This window comes from Lepidochelys olivacea, assembly GCF_965140295.1.
Source record: "Lepidochelys olivacea isolate rLepOli2 genome assembly, chromosome: 4".
Taxonomy (NCBI): Eukaryota; Metazoa; Chordata; order Testudines; family Cheloniidae; genus Lepidochelys; species Lepidochelys olivacea.
Window position 1 is genome coordinate 134,752,840 of NC_140414.1, and position 15,476 is coordinate 134,768,315.

The window sequence follows — 15,476 nt, forward strand, 5'->3', positions numbered from 1 at the left end:
TGCTGGGTGACAGTCTATCAACTATATTATGCAGGAGATCAGACTAGACTATCATAATGTTTCCTTCTGGCCATAAAATTGATGAATCTATAAAAGTTGGAGGGCCTGATTAGACCCCAAAAGAAAAACATAAAAGTTAGTAGAGCAGAGAGAGGCAAGAGGAAGTGAAACGTGAGGCAATAAGTATTAACAGCAGACTAGACCTGTATGAGTAAATGAAGGGTCTCCCCAGATATTCTACGGGTGTAAGCATATCTTACAGTGAGTGTGAGTCTTACAGTGAGTGTGTACTCTGCACTCAAGTGAGGCTGTTCCTCTTTCTCCTCCACGCTGCCTGGGCACCAGCAGGAGGAGCGCTTCTAGCTAACCTGCTTTCAGTGCTAACCTCCCTGCTTTCAGTGCCTGGCCCAGAATTGAGGCAACACTTAGCAGCCAGGAGGAGGAATTACAGGAACAGTCCTGCTTGGCTCCTGCAGCCCTGAGCTGGAGCATGCTCAGTGCAGATGGAATCTTCAGAGAGTTTAGCTGCCAAATTCTAATAAACTTCAACTAAGAATGTGCACAAAACAATTAACAGAGGCTTCTAACTCAGCCAAAATTGGGTGGATATTAGGAGTGGCTTATTTCCGTTTAGCTAAGTTGATTCCTAATTACTTTAAATTGAAATAAATCAGGCTAAAACTGAAATAAAAGTGTCTACACAGCCTTTTGCACCAGCTTACCTATATCCATTTTGAATCACACTTTAAATTAAAATAGTGCAACTCTATATCTAGTCAAGCCTGACGTTAAATGACCAACAGACAAAGGGTTATATTATCTGTTACATTCCCCTCCTCTTCTATAGGCAATGTGATTTCTCCATGTATTTTTTGTTACATGCAAAGATAAAAATCATCACCACGTTTATCACCAAGATCTCAGAGTTTGGAGTTTTAACAGCTACTGCTGTTAAGGACAGGCAGAGTTGCATCAGTTTAATTTAAGGTGTAATTTTAAACTAATTTAGTTAAGCCAGTGTAGAAGGCTTTGTGGACACTCTTATTTTGGTTTAAACTAGTCTTATTTCAATTTTGTTTAAGCTGACAAGGAACATGTTTAAGCTAAACAGAAATAAGCCACTCAAACTAAAATAAGAGTGTCCACACAGGGGCTTGCACTGATTTAACCATACCAATTGAGCTAAACTGATTTAAGTAAACCACTTCAAATTTGTGCATATATAAGGCCTAAGTCCCTTAGCTGGCAGCTGTCACAGTTATAGTCTCCAGGGATCAGGCTCAGATGGGGACTTGTAGCACACACTGAACAGTGAGTTACATATGGGACAAAGAACTTTCTTGTTATTACATGTATGTACAGCACCTTGCGCAATGGAACCCTGATTCTGCCCCCACAGCACACCTGTGATACAAATAATAATACTACAGCACAGAGGGAAATGGTTTGATACAAAACTGTATAATTTGGAATGTTTAGGTTTATGTTTCTTCTTAGAAGCTGTCTGCAATCTAGTCACCTCTCAAATGGGAGGAACAGCTATTTAACAGCACACAGTTCCAATACACTTCAGTTAGGGCAATGAGCCAAGAAGAATACAAGGCCAAGTTCTCTGCTGGTGTAAATTGGAACAGCGCCATCGATTTTAATTGTACTAATTTATACCCACAAAGAAAATGGTCCAGAGTCCAGTTGAAACAGCAGTGGGAATTAGGTAGGCATAATTACTCCTCTACTTTTGTGAGAAGTGCATGGAATCTATAATGACCACAAAAAATTTGGTGTTACCCCTCCGCTGAAAGATAGACTTCTTGAGCGAATTAATAGGGTAACTTTTGAGGTAGAGCATGCGGAGAATTGCTGGTGAGATCACTCCCCCCTCCGCCACCCCACACACTTTGGGAATTTGGGGGAAGCCATGCCTACAGAAAATCCCTACATCAGTCTTCATCTTTAAAAGAAATAGGAACTAGAAGTCAAAAATAAGGAGAAAATTTCAAGTATTATAAAATCATAGAATATCAGGGTTGTTACATTACCTATTATTAATTAGTAATAATACTTTGCACGTTCCATCTGAGGATCTCAAAGCACTTTAAAGACATCACTTAATATTCACAACTGTGCATGAAATACAGAAGTTCCCTATCTGCCTAGTATCAGAGGGGTAGCCATGTTAGTCTGTAACCACAAAAACAACGAGGAGTCCGGTGGCACCTTAAAGACTAACAGATTTATTTGGGCATTGGGTCTTTTTACCCACAAAAGCTTATGCCCAAATAAATCTGTTAGTCTTTAAGGTTCCACCAGACTCCTCATTGTCTATCTACATAGGGAATTTGAGGCACTGAGAATTAAAGCAATTTTCCCAGCAAGACCGTGGCCAAGGTGGGAACAGAACCTAGTTCTTTTGACTCCTGGGTCTTGTGTTTTAATAGCAGAGACAGTGTGGTTTAGTAGGCAGGACATTGGACTGGGCGTCAAGACATTGGGGGTAATTTTCATAAACACCTAAGCGGCATAGGGGCCTAAGTCTCATGGACTTGCAATGGGTAGGTCTACACTGCAATTAGACGCCCATGGCTGGCCCGTGCCAGCTGTCTTGGGCTCGTGGGGCTTGGGCTAAGGGGCTATTTGCGATGCATACCCCCCCCCTCGCAGGGTCCTAGAGTTCGAGTGCCAGACAGAGCCCAAATGGCCCCACCACAATTAAACAGCACCTTAGCCCGAGCCTGGGGAGTCCCAGTTAGCTGGCATGGCTCTGCTGCATGTTTTAAATTGCAGCGCAGACTTCAGCTTCCAAGTGTCTAAGTCAACTTGCTACAATGGTCATTATGCTAGGTCATCTAAATGTTTCTGAAGATGTTACCCTGGGTTTTTATTCCCAGCTTTGTCACTGATGTGACCTTGGGCAAGTCTCTTCACCACTCTACACCTCTGTTTGAGAGAAATACCCTTTGTTTAGCTTGTCTGGGCTGTATGGTCTTCAGGGACTGTCTCTTACTATGTGTTTGTACAGTGCCTATGACCAGCGTGCTAATAAATAATAACAAGTAACTCACTCACCAAGAAAGAAAAGGAGGACTTGTGGCACCTTAGAGACTAACAAATTTATTTGAGCATAAGCTTTCACCACAAGTCCTCCTTTTCTTTTTGGGAATACAGACTAACAGGGCTGCTACTCTGAAATCACTCACCAAGGTTTCCTTGGTTTCGTTTGTAAAAAATCACAAACGGTCTTTGCAGCAGAAGACGCTTAAAAGCAGAGTTAAACTCAGTACCAAAGCAGCAGCAGCAGGAGAGATCTGAGAAGTAAGAAGACAGAAATGCCTAGCCTGTCTCAGAGAGATAGATATTTGCTAAATCACAGGACTGCCTTGGCTCTCACTCCCCCAGGTCAAATAACTCTTGCTGGCATAATTAAGAAGAATGTGTCAAGTTAAGCACCTCCCCAGCTTCTCATACTGTATAGATCAGTTTCTTCCCCTTGTATGTGAATGATCAATGAGGCTGATAGCAGCATTAGGCAAGACAACCCTAGGCTAGAACCAAGACAACCCTCTTCAGCTAGCAAATAAAAACAAATAAAGAAATAGACCCCTGACCAGTGGGGAAGGGAAGGAGAAAAGGACTGCAGGAAACCAGGCACCCCGCCATTAATTTAGGAAGCTTTGGGGGAAACTGTTCCATGTAAAAGGCGGCACATCATGAATTGCTCTGAAGCAAGTATCAGAGTAGCAGCCCTGTTACTCTGTATCCGCCAAAAGAAAAGGAGGACTTGTGGCACCTCACTACAGCTACAGCTCACTTTATCGGATGCATTCAGGAAAGCTCATGCTCAAATAAATTTGTTAGTCTCTTAGGTGCCACAAGTCCTCCTTTTCTTCTTAAGCAAGTATGTGTCTCTGTTAGGGGTGAGAGTTTGTCTCTGCCAGTGTGTCGCGAGGAAACAGACTTTTATAAAACAGCAAGTCGTGGGGCTGGGGGGGGTGGGGTTGAACAAAGGAGATAGGCAGCACAGCTGTTGCCGCGGGGGGGGGGGGTGGAAATGCTTCCTGTTTCTTTAAAGCTCATCTGTGGGGTTGCAAGGCTGGGAAGTCTCTCGGCTGTGCGAGGCAGTCTCCCTGTCACAGGCGGCGCGCTGACTGATCTCGCTCACAGGGGCTTCTGTGTAAACTGAGGCTAAACAAACACAGATGGAGCGCGGCGTGCCCTCCCCGCAAACGCGGCCAAGGCGGCCGGGGCTCCAGCTGACATTCTGACGGCTCCGGGCGGGCGCCCACCGCCGCCCTGCCTGCACGGGGCCGCGTGGTAACACCGCTGCACCCAACCCAGCAGCAGCCGCGGAGCCGGGCGGTGGGGGGGGGGGGGAGGGAGGGTGTATGTCTGCGGGGGGAGCCAGCGACCTGAGAGCGCGAGCGAGCGAGGCAGGCGCTCCCTGACAGGCTCCCAGCATGAGGAACATGCAGCTCCTGGACGAGGAGCCGTGGCAAAGCCTGTGCGTGAAGGAGCTCGGCGGCCTCAAGAAGCTGAAGCGGAAGCACAAAGAGCCGCCAGCGCAGGGCTGCAAAAGTTTCAAAGTGGCGCTGAAAGTCCGCGAGCGCGTGGCCGGCGGCGGCGGCGGCGGGGGGAGGCTGCTGGAGAGACCCGCGAGCCTGGTGCCCGACAGCCGGGCGGGCCCCTCCCAGGGGGCAGCGGCCCCGCAGCTCCCGGACGCCGGCGGGGCGGGCAGCGCCGCCGGGGCGCTGGACATGCGGAAAGGCGCGTTCCCGGCGGCCGGGCTCGCCTGCCCGCCCCTGCGCGAAGAGCCCGGCTTGCCCCCGGCCGCTTTGAACGGGCTGCCGCCGTGCCCGGAGCCGAGCCTGCCGCCCAGGCTCGTCCTGTGCCCGCCGCAGCGCCCTTTGGAAAGCGCCTACGGCTCGGGGGCACAGGGAGCGTACAGCAGCTCGCCGGATCCCGCCGCATCGCCGAGGAAACGGCTGGGGGACACGGCCGGCGTCTCCTCGGAGATCAAAGCCATCCAGCAGACCCGGCGGCTGCTGGCGAACGCCCGGGAGAGGACCCGGGTGCATACCATCAGTGCCGCCTTCGAGGCGCTGCGAAAACAGGTACCCGCCTCGCCTCCCCTTCCCCTCCGCTCCTAAATCACACCGGGGCAGCCCCCTGCCTGGCCCGGCCCGGCCCGGCTCCGCTGCATGTCTTCTCTCCCCTTCCCCCGCAAGGGGTTTGACTTCAAAGGAGAAAGAGAGTGAAACCCACCCGCGCTGTTTCTTCCTTCTTCCCTGAGGTTTTGCTGGGTGCAGCCGGGGATCGGCTTCCGGGGGTGCGCCTCTCCGCTGGTCGTTTAAAAGACATTTGCCGGCCAAAGAAATGAAATGCTAATAAATCCGCCTCTGATTGCGCGAGATGCCCTGCTGCGGGGGCATGCCACGCAGCGGGTGCGCTCTCCGTGACCTTTGTCACGTAACTTCACCCAAAAGGTCGCTCACCGGTTTGTGCCCGAGAGTTTTTGTTTGCATTCCTAATGAGATTCGGTGGGGAGGGGAGGGGTAGTTTGATGGAATAAAGGGTATTAATTCTGCACAGGATGGGCTAATTACTTGACAGTTTAAAACTCTGGCTCTAACGCTGCGTTTTTTCAGCACCAAAACTGCTCATGGATGCAGCATTCCTCTCCTCAGAAGAATTCACCTGGGTTTCATGCTGGGCATAAACTAGATCTTCCTAAATCAAGTTCATTGTCCTCTTGATTACACCTCACCTTACTCCTATCATTTTCCCAGAGATATTTTACTTTTTCTGGGTGTTGAACAAGCTCAGAAACTCCATTTTATTTGGGGTTGCCTGCACTCACTCTGGGTTATTATGACAATACAAATACAGCCTGATTTAGTGGAGCGAGGATAAGGACAGAGTACAAGAGCCATTAATAGTACTCACCTAGCTGGTCAGTGGTTATCAAAACTTTTTTTTAAGGTTAGAGCAGCTAAGGATTGAAAATGGACTCTTAAAAACCTCTCCCCCCCAACCCAAATCACACTGGCTTTTTATATGGGCAGCTTATTCATACCAGGCAGGGGGTGGGAGAGAGAACTGTAGCAAACTGCTTGCCAAAGTTGTGAGCCATGATGAAGCCTAAATCCCACCTCATGACACAATAGCTCACCTCACTCTTGTTGTTTACCTGGAAGAGTTGGGCTGGGAATTTTCAAAGAGACACAGGGGAGGAAATCTACTCCCATGGACTTCTGAGTTGGGTGTCTAAGCCCCTTAGGCCTCTTTGACATCCTCCGCCTAGTTCATCATTCTACATGATGCATCTTCAAGGTACCCTTTAAGCCAATGTGAAGAACAAGTTTTCTTTTAGAAAAGCATATCAAATTCTCATCATCCTGCCTGAATGGGAAATATAAACTTTTTTCAAGCGCAAAAGAGAACATCTGAAATGTTAAATAATGCTCAGGACAATGTCACTGCATCATGGTCACCTTCTGAACATGGTGTTGGGTGAAGCAACTTAGTGTGAAGGAAGCACATCTATCCGCCTATCTGGTGACACTGGACCCATTCAGCAAGGGGCATGTGTGCCTAACTCTGACCCCTTGAATAGGTCCACATGCGTATGTACCTTGCAAAAGTGAAGCCTTTCATGTTAGTTAGTTAGTTGTAGGGTTTTCTGTGGTGTTCATCACCACAGTATCTGAGCACCTCCCAGTACATACTGGGTCAGACCAAAGGTCCATCTAGCCCAGTATCCTGTCTTCCAACAGTGGCCAATGCCGGGTGTCCTAGAGGAAATGAACAGAACAGGTAATTATCAGGTGATCCATCCCCTGTCGCCCATTCCCAGCTTCTGGCAAACAGACTCAGGACACCATCCCTGCCCATAGTGGCTAATAGCCATTGATGGACCTATCCTCCATGAACTTACCTAATTCTTTTTTGAATCCTGCTATAGTCTTGGCCTTCACAACATCCTCTAGCAAAGAGTTCCACAATCATTAATGAATTGGTTCACGTAGCACCCTTGGTAGGTTGGGATGTGTCTACAGAGACGCTAAGGTAGTTTAGTGCCTGTAGAGATCGGGCTATAACAGTTAGAACATCATTTGGTCCTGTCTATACTGGCAAGACAGACCCAAGAGGGTTATAACATGACCTCCAGACCTGGCAAAATGTGCTGAGTAGACAGGCCCTGTGAAAGAAAGAGGAGAGCGAGCTGGGACTGGAGCCTGCAATGAGTGCTGAGCTGTTCTCAAAACCAGACCCCGAAGTGCAATAAAACGGCAGGTTCTGACCTAGTCACATTTTGTGAGCCCCAAAATTGCACTTTTCAGTGCTTAGTCTTTCCCTTCGTTGACTAATTAAATTGTTTTCCACTGTAGTGGCCTGCCTGGTGAAAGCAGAGAGCCATTAAAAAACCGTTCTCCACGCTTGGCCAGCTTTTGTTCCTTTGCCTTCTCTGTAAAGGCCAGTAAGAGCATTCCAAGGATATGAAGGAAGAGTACAGCAGGCAGGGTCACATAAGGTTCCCTGTCAAAGTAGGGGCCTGATCTTGAGAGGTGCTGAGCATTCACATTTCCCAGAAGGTCCTTTCAGCTTGGTCCTGCAGCCCTTGCTTACATGAACAGGCCCATTGGTGTCAGTGAGACTTGCAGGGTTTCTGAATCAGACCCTTTGGGCTCCATCTTGCAGCCTTTACTCATGTGCACTGTTCCATTGGGTCACCTGAGAGAGGCTTCAGGATCAGGCCCTGTTTTTCTGTACGTGGTTACTTTGTTGTTCAGTGCTCTGCCTTTAAGGAATATCTCTTGAGGTTTCTAGCTATGCTGCCTGAAAAGCTTCTGAAGGATGATGTTGATTTTAAGGATGGGTGGCTGCCTATCCCAGAGTGGCTGGTTAATTCCCCCCGCCTTATTATCCACTTTTGGGAACACACAGGGACCATTGCTAATCCCATTGAAGCAAACAGGAGCTTTGCCATTGACCTCAATGGAACAAGATTAGGCTCATCATGAGGCAGTTTTTCAGTGTAAAGTCACTGACTTGTCCCTACGTTAAGATATTATTATTGATTATATTGTGGAGGCAGCAGAAAGCTTCAATTAAGATTATAGCCCCACTGTTCTAGGCCCTGTGCATACACACAGTAAGAGGGAGTCTTGCAAAATTAAGCCTTTTGTAAATTTAAAGTAGACACTTGATATATTTTTGTTTTCAAAAACTGCTGCCCCATTTTGGCTGTTCGGTGACCTGTGTGCAATGCATGTGACTGTCTCAGTCCAGTTCTCAATGGATAGGCATCCAGGTAACAAAAAAAACCCAACAATGGAAAGTGGCACTAATTTCCCAACTCGTTGGCAGTCTCCATCCTTGCTGACCTCAAGCAGAAACCAAGCCAGCAGCACACTGAGGCCCAACTCTCCTGGGAACTGGGCATTTCATGCAAAGTCTTTAAACTCCTGGGTTCGGCCCTATCTCCATAAATTATTTCAGGCCTGGGTTCAGCTGAGAATGCAAGGATCAAGTGAACATGGAAAGCAGCCTAAGCTCTCCGCTCACCCCCAAAGCTGCTGCCCCCAGGTCAGTGCTGAAGCACTTTGAACAGACTGGTGCATAGGCTGTGGACAGACAACTTCATTCCCCAGACGAGGTTTGTTTTCCCTTAAGAAAAGCACTGGCAGGTTTTCTTGGCAATTCGATGCGGGGAAGGGGAGTAGGTCAGTGGATCATTTAGTGATGTTTTGATTTGTTTTTCGTTAACCGCCAACAATGTGCTCGGCACTACATGTGACAAGGGGGAAGATCCAATGGATGAGCAACCATCCTGTCCATGTGCAGAGCACTGGCTTCCAACTTGCATCATCCATATCAAATCTGATGGCAAAATGGCAAGGCCTTCTGGGAGTCATTCAGATAGACCTGGAAAATTATAGCAGATACTTCTTCTGTAGCATGCTGAATTCAGTGGAGCTGACAGCAGCTAAGGATAGGCCCACACTGTATATCTGAAAAATCTGACAGAGTTTAGTTACCCCCCTTCCCACTCCTATGCCCTGAACTCAACTTTCAAGATGTGGTGAGCGGTTTTGTACTCAACAGCTGTATATAGGACAGAGCAAGTTTAATATGCTTCCATTGTGGCATGATATAGGCATCCATAGGTAAGGAACTGCCTGACATTTTTTGCATTCCTGGGCAAAGAGCTCAGATAGGGATTATACAGAGATTCATTTGTAGAGATTAACTGGCAGATCTCAACTAAGTGAAGCCTTAATGCCCACCCCCAGCATGCTGGACAGGAGGTAATCCCCATATTCTGCCCACTAGGAGAAGGTCACACACGGACCTCAGTTTTTGTTAAGTTATTCCTCCATTCCTTCCTTATCATCACGCAGCCATCTCTTGAGCAGCTGGGATTCTTTCCCTGAAGCATTGAAACCGATACCTCGCCATAGGCTGGGCGGCAAGTGGCGCAGAAGAGTCACCATTGCTGAGTCTGTTTCCCAGCCCTACACTCCTTCTTTGGGAAGGGAACGGAAGCTCTGAAATCAAAGCAGAGGTGTCACGTTGTACACCAGCAACTGGAGGTGCAGTCTGGAAAGCGAGTGCAACAGAGCCATACATTCAGATTGCACGTGTGGCGAAATGGATTTAAATAGACTTTGCTCACCAGAGTTGCAGTCTATTCGACTATGAAGTAATTGTTTGGGGCTACAGGGCCTGATCCCATATAAGACACAGCACCAGCTTCAGCTAGAGTGCTCACATAAGCAGAGGCTTATAAGTACTAAGCCGCCTGGGGCCCAATCCTGTGCGGTGAGAAGAAAAATGCTGCTTCTCTGCAATATGTTCTCTCTTTCCAGCCTGTTCCTGAATCCTCCTTCCCAGCCCACCCTAAGTCAAGCAACTGGTATGCAGCATGCTGGGCAGATGGATCGCAGCGGCATACGTACACTATACAGCTGTGTACATATGGCACACATGTTTCAGCTGGATTTGCTAGCTATCCAGATGGCAGTAAGGCTGTTTTTTGTTTTGTTTTGTTTTTTGCTTGGTGGGGAGGAGAATCAACCACAGTTGTTTTGCAGAAGGAAAGAGTAGTCCAGGCATGTCGTTAAGTACTTAGCTATTCCCATTCTGCTCCCCTGTTCAGACTTCTCCTCCGAGATGGGAGTTAGAAGGGCAGTTGTATATTCTGGAAAGCGACTCAGCTTTTTAAAACGAGAGCAGCACTTGGGTATTGCTGCGCTACACTGGGTCCCTTCCGTTTGTATCTATGCCACCTGTAGCATGAATTTCTCTCTCCCTGCATTTCTAATGCATCCATCACTACAGTATCTTGGCACCAGAATGCCTAGCCACTCTGTAGTATCTAGCTGCTAAGACAACAATGCTGTTAGGGCATTCATGGAGTGGTACGCAAGCAAATAGCCGTTTCTTTCCCTAGAGATTTCCACAAGTGACTTCTTGGTCGTGGCTACTGGAAAAGTTATTCCCTGATATCTGTGGATCTTTCCTCAGAGCAACATCTTCCCACTAGTACAAAGACTATTGGGATCGACAGGGTAGTTCCTGCTCCATGCGGGGATAATGGGAAAAGGGCCTCGCTATCTGTATGCACTAAAACACTTTAAAATAGTGCAAACGCTTCTGCTAGTTTTTCTCTCTGCTGCTGCCTTGTCTCACAGGTGGCCGAGAGGGCTACAACCTACAGACCCAGTGCGGCCAGGCTGTGGCTCATGAGCCGCATATGGCTCTTTTACAGTTAAAGTGCGGTTTACGAAGCCTCCCCAGCCTCCCCACCCCAATCTTCACCTACCAGACTCGGGGAGCGAGGTGGGGTGCCTAAGGGCTTTAGACCCGTGGGGGGGTATTGGGGCTGAAGCCCGATGCCCCGGCAGGCACTTCCCCACGGGGCAGATGGTGCGTGTCTTGCGGCTCTCAAACTCTGAAGATTATCATATGCGGCTCGGAGGGTCAGTAAGTTTGGCCACTCCTGCTATAGACCCTCAAATATAGGGCCATGGCCTTTCCCCCCTTAACGCTCAGCTCACCATACTGAAAAATGTTCGGCTTCCATTGCCTGTCCTAGTGATGTTAGTGTGGGTATTTTCTATTCTATTCCGGTTCTTATACTGCGCCCATCACCATGGTATCTGAGCACATGACAGGACAAGGTTCTGTTTCCATAGACTCTTTTGCACCCCCGTCATTCCTGGTGGCCATTGACTTTCAGGGGCCCAGATGCTATGGAGGGAGAAGACATGTCTCCAGTGCTTTGTTAATGAGAACAAAGTTCCATCTCACCTCATTCTGAGTTCACTTATGCTGGTGAAATGCTAAGGGCTTCAGTGAAGCTACTCCAGGTTTACAATAATGTAAAAGTGAGATCAGAACAGGCCAAACCATGTTCAAATGAGGTAGAATGATGGCATCAAAATGAATGAAACACCCACGCCAGCATGTTTTCAAACACTCTACTATTTGGGCTAGGACCCGGAGACACTGTAAAAGCTATCTCAGTAACCAGCAACAATTTGCAGTTTACAAATTCAGTTTTGCAGCAAGAGATGCCTGTGCCAGAATAAGTGGCAAAGTCTTCCACCATGTCATTCATTTGCATCCCACTGGTGCTGAATTCTGGAACAGCCCGTTTAAGAGCTGAGAATACTCAAATGGCAGCAAGATTTCCACTGATAGGAGGGGAGGCACGCATCTCTCTGTCTGATCTGGAGAACTGCCCACATTGGCACATATGTAGCTTTTTGATGTTCGTCTCAAACTCCTCCTCAAAAATATGGTCCATGGAGCCCCAGTGAGCTGGAGTCGCTGTGCTGGGAGCAGATGTTTCCACAGATTCATTCTTCGCCTTGAACTAGGTGAGCATTTTTCTAAACCTTTCCACCACCACATTTGTACTCCTTTCTTTCTCTTTAGCAGTTGATAGGCCCACTCTCCAGGCTGAGGTGTGTCCCAGGGATGTTTTACTCATGGGTTTCACAGCTTTCTATGCTACTGGGAGCTGAATTCGCCACCCTTTCACATTCCTTCACTGCTGTCTGCTGGTGTCCGTGTCCTTCTCTTAGCTGCTACTCACTGGTAGTTAAATGAGTGTAAAAGAGATCCCACTTCCACAGGACTGAACTTTCCTGTGATCACTTACAGTGTGTATCATCAGGAGCAGATTGAGCGGCTGTCATTGAAAAGCTTCCCATTGACTTTACTGTGGGTTGGAGTCGGCCTGACAGGGTTTGTTCTGGCTCCGGTGCTGTCAGCAGAGAGACTCCCACTGACTTCGATAAGAGCTGAACGTGGCCCCAAGGGAGGATCTCTGCCTTCAAGGCGCATCCCCCAACGGAGCGCTCCAGGTGTAGAATTTCCATTGTGCTTGGCAACAGAATATCACAACGTTAATCTGGGCCCGGAAGCGGTTTAAACCAGTTCTGAGTGACACTATTATGATTTCTAGTGCCATGGGGGGGTACATACAAAGGGAGATGACAAGGCCCCTGCCATGAACAACACACAATCTAAAGTAGGCAGATAACCTAACAGAACAAGGGAGAAGACAGTAAAGAAGACAGAGAAAACTCCAACACACCTCCCCAAACTCAGGAAAATGTTACACAAAGAAAAGAGCCGTGTGTCTGTTGTTGCTTAATGTCTAATTGGTTTTGTCACCTGATACAAAATCCTGTGACTGACCATATGTATTTTCTCTTTCTGCTGTAGACACAGTCAGTTATCCTTTCCTCTCCCCTCGGGCTCACTCCAACTCCCACTGAAATCAGAGGAAAGACTCCTATTGACATCAATGGGTATTGGATCCAACCCCCAGTCCCTGCTTGACCCTAGTTTGTTCTCAAATTATCCTCGTCAGCAACTACGGTGGGACAGTGCCCAAGCACCGAATCAGCAATACTGTAATTGTCAGCACCTTCATTCACATCCTGCGTCTGCTTTGTGCATTGACCAATTTGTGTGTTGGCCACAGCTTGATTCATCCATAACGTTAGTGTTATCGCCCCAGTCCTATCTAATTCTGCCCCCTGCATAACTTGGAGAGCAGCACTCATATGCAGAGGGAGGCACAGGGAAGCAGGACCCTGCTCCTCAGTGAGAGGGTAGGGTTTTCCCACGTGGCAGCCAGCACTGCCTGAGAAGCTGTTTTCCAGGAGGCGCTCTGTTGACAGACACCTGGGGACACTGGCCAGAGCAGCAGCAGAGATGCTCACAGAAAAGGAGAACAATAATCCTGGTTTGGCAAATGAGTCAGATGGATCAGGGGGACCAAATTTGGCCCTGGTGTAAACAGGTGCCACTTCAGTGAAGCTTAATCACTTACTCCTGAGCTGAATTTGGCCCCCTGGGTCCAAGCTCAGGTGGCTCACCGGCGCTGCTCCTGGTGTTACAACGTCCACACTGCTATTTTCAGCTTGAGCTGAACTGGAGTGAGTCTGTCTACCCAGGCTGGGGAGGCACACTTGCAGCTACAGTGTAGACACACCAATAAGGCCCAGTCCCATACCTGAAATAAACATCAGGGTTTGTAGGAATAATCCTATGCACTATACAGCAGTGCCTGCCATCTTGTACCTGTAAATCACCTGCACATGCATAAGGCATATCTAGCTATGGGAAAGCTCTTAGAGAGCAGTGGACAGGCTGCAGCACTGGAGATATCCTTGCTCACAGAGTCACAGAGTTTAAGTCCAGAAGGTACCACCAGATCATCTAGAATATGTGAACCCTGTGCACATGCATTCTTCACCAGCCCTATACAGCACCTAGCACAATGGGACGCAGCTGTGTGCCTGGGACTCCAAGGTACTGCCGGAATACAAACAAAACAAATAATGATCTGGGATCCCAGGCGCACTTGGGGCAATCAGGGCAGATAATGTAACAGCAAAAAAAAAAAAAATCCATATCCAAAGATTTATAATAAACAAAACCAAAAAAAATCCGTGGCTTGTGCTAGTTCTTGTTTGTTTACACATACATTTTGTGACACGCACCCACCCACACGTGCTATCAGACAAAACCAAACACGCTCATCCACAGCGCTTTTCATTTAACACGTCCCTTTAAATAACAATTTGGGAACATGTGACGATATTTTGGACATGTTCTTGAACTTGTCAAGGTGGTCAGCTGCCTCTTTTGCTGTCCCAGACATGATGTTGCCTTTCTCCAAGTCCTAGGGAAATTATGCATGAGAGAGAGAGGCAGTAGGTCAGCTTCTTCCAGGAGAAAATCCAGTGAACAGTTCACCCCACCTGACCCAGCATTGGGCATGGGTGGGAGCTTAAAACCAACAGTCCTCCTCACTCCTCTAACCTGCCAGTACCCCATTGAGGTCGCTGAACCCTTGTGGAAGCACTAACTCATCTCAGGTTGGAAGGAGGGATATAATAAAGCCAGCGCTATTAAGCACTAGACATTCATGTGAACCTTCTGGAAATTTTTTTGGCATATTGCTCAACACAAACAATGAGACAGTTAAGTTACACTGCGCGTTCTAAAAGGACTCATCGAGAAGCCAGCCAACTACCTTCCCAGTGGGGCTCTAAAATATTTTAACTCCCAGCACAAAAATAAACCAGAGGAATTAAAAGATAGGCAAATTCAACAGCTTATTATGGCACATTGTAGAGGCAGTTTGCTGTCAGGAGGTCTTGCTTTATAGTGTATTGTTAGCATGTACATTTTACTGCTTAACCTTGCGTTATCAACTCTACAGGTGGGGCCAAATTTTGCTCTCATTTATGCTTATGTAACTCCAGAGCGAGTCCACGCAAGGCAGCGAAGTTAGTCCAGATTTACAGCAGCGCAACAGAGCAGGATCGGCTCTACCCAGGGCCTGATTCTTCTGACACTTACACAGTGTTAGAGTGGTGTAACTCCACTGATTTCACTAGAGTAGTTCCTGATTTACACCAGTGAAAAGAGAGTGTGGAACGAGATTCATAGTGTTTATTTGTATGAGCTCATAATGTATTTGTACAAAAATTAACATGTTCTTTTGGTAATGGAAGGGAAATATTGGACCAGATCCTCATCTGATGTAAACTGGCATAACTCTATCCAAATCATTGGAGCGCCTCTAATTTACACCAGCTGAGGATCTGGCCAGTTATTGTGACTATATCTATTGTCCTACTAATTGAAGAAGCTGTTAATGGATCCTGTACCCACCACTTCCCCCACTTAGGATAAGCAAAAGCTGTGTACAAGTTAGCCTACCCCGGCTAACTGGAGTCCAGTCAGGGTTGGTAACAATTCCAGCAAAGACAGTGCTGCGCAGGTAGACCAAGCCCTTCCCAGACTGGGGTACACACCAAGCTTGTTAGCCTGTGCTGCGTCACCTTCACGGCTGTGGTTACCCGTGCTAGCTGGATTCAAGCTAGCTCAGGTAGGGCAGCCCGTGTGTAGCTTTAGCTGTGTAGACTTCCCCTTACTTTGCTCCAGAC

The 15,476-nt window shown here is 47.7% G+C and overlaps 1 protein-coding gene across 1 annotated transcript in view; it reads left to right on the plus strand.

Annotated features, from left to right (window-relative positions):
• Positions 1–4,080: 4,080 nt before the first annotated feature.
• The window catches only part of ATOH8 (atonal bHLH transcription factor 8), a 29,243-nt gene continuing 17,847 nt past the window's right edge, over positions 4,081–15,476 (plus strand). Inside the window, exon 1 of the mRNA XM_084626474.1 lies at positions 4,081–5,108. Coding sequence (XP_084482600.1) covers positions 4,455–5,108 — 654 coding nt within the window. The 5' untranslated portion in view covers positions 4,081–4,454. The remainder of the gene's footprint in view (positions 5,109–15,476) is intronic.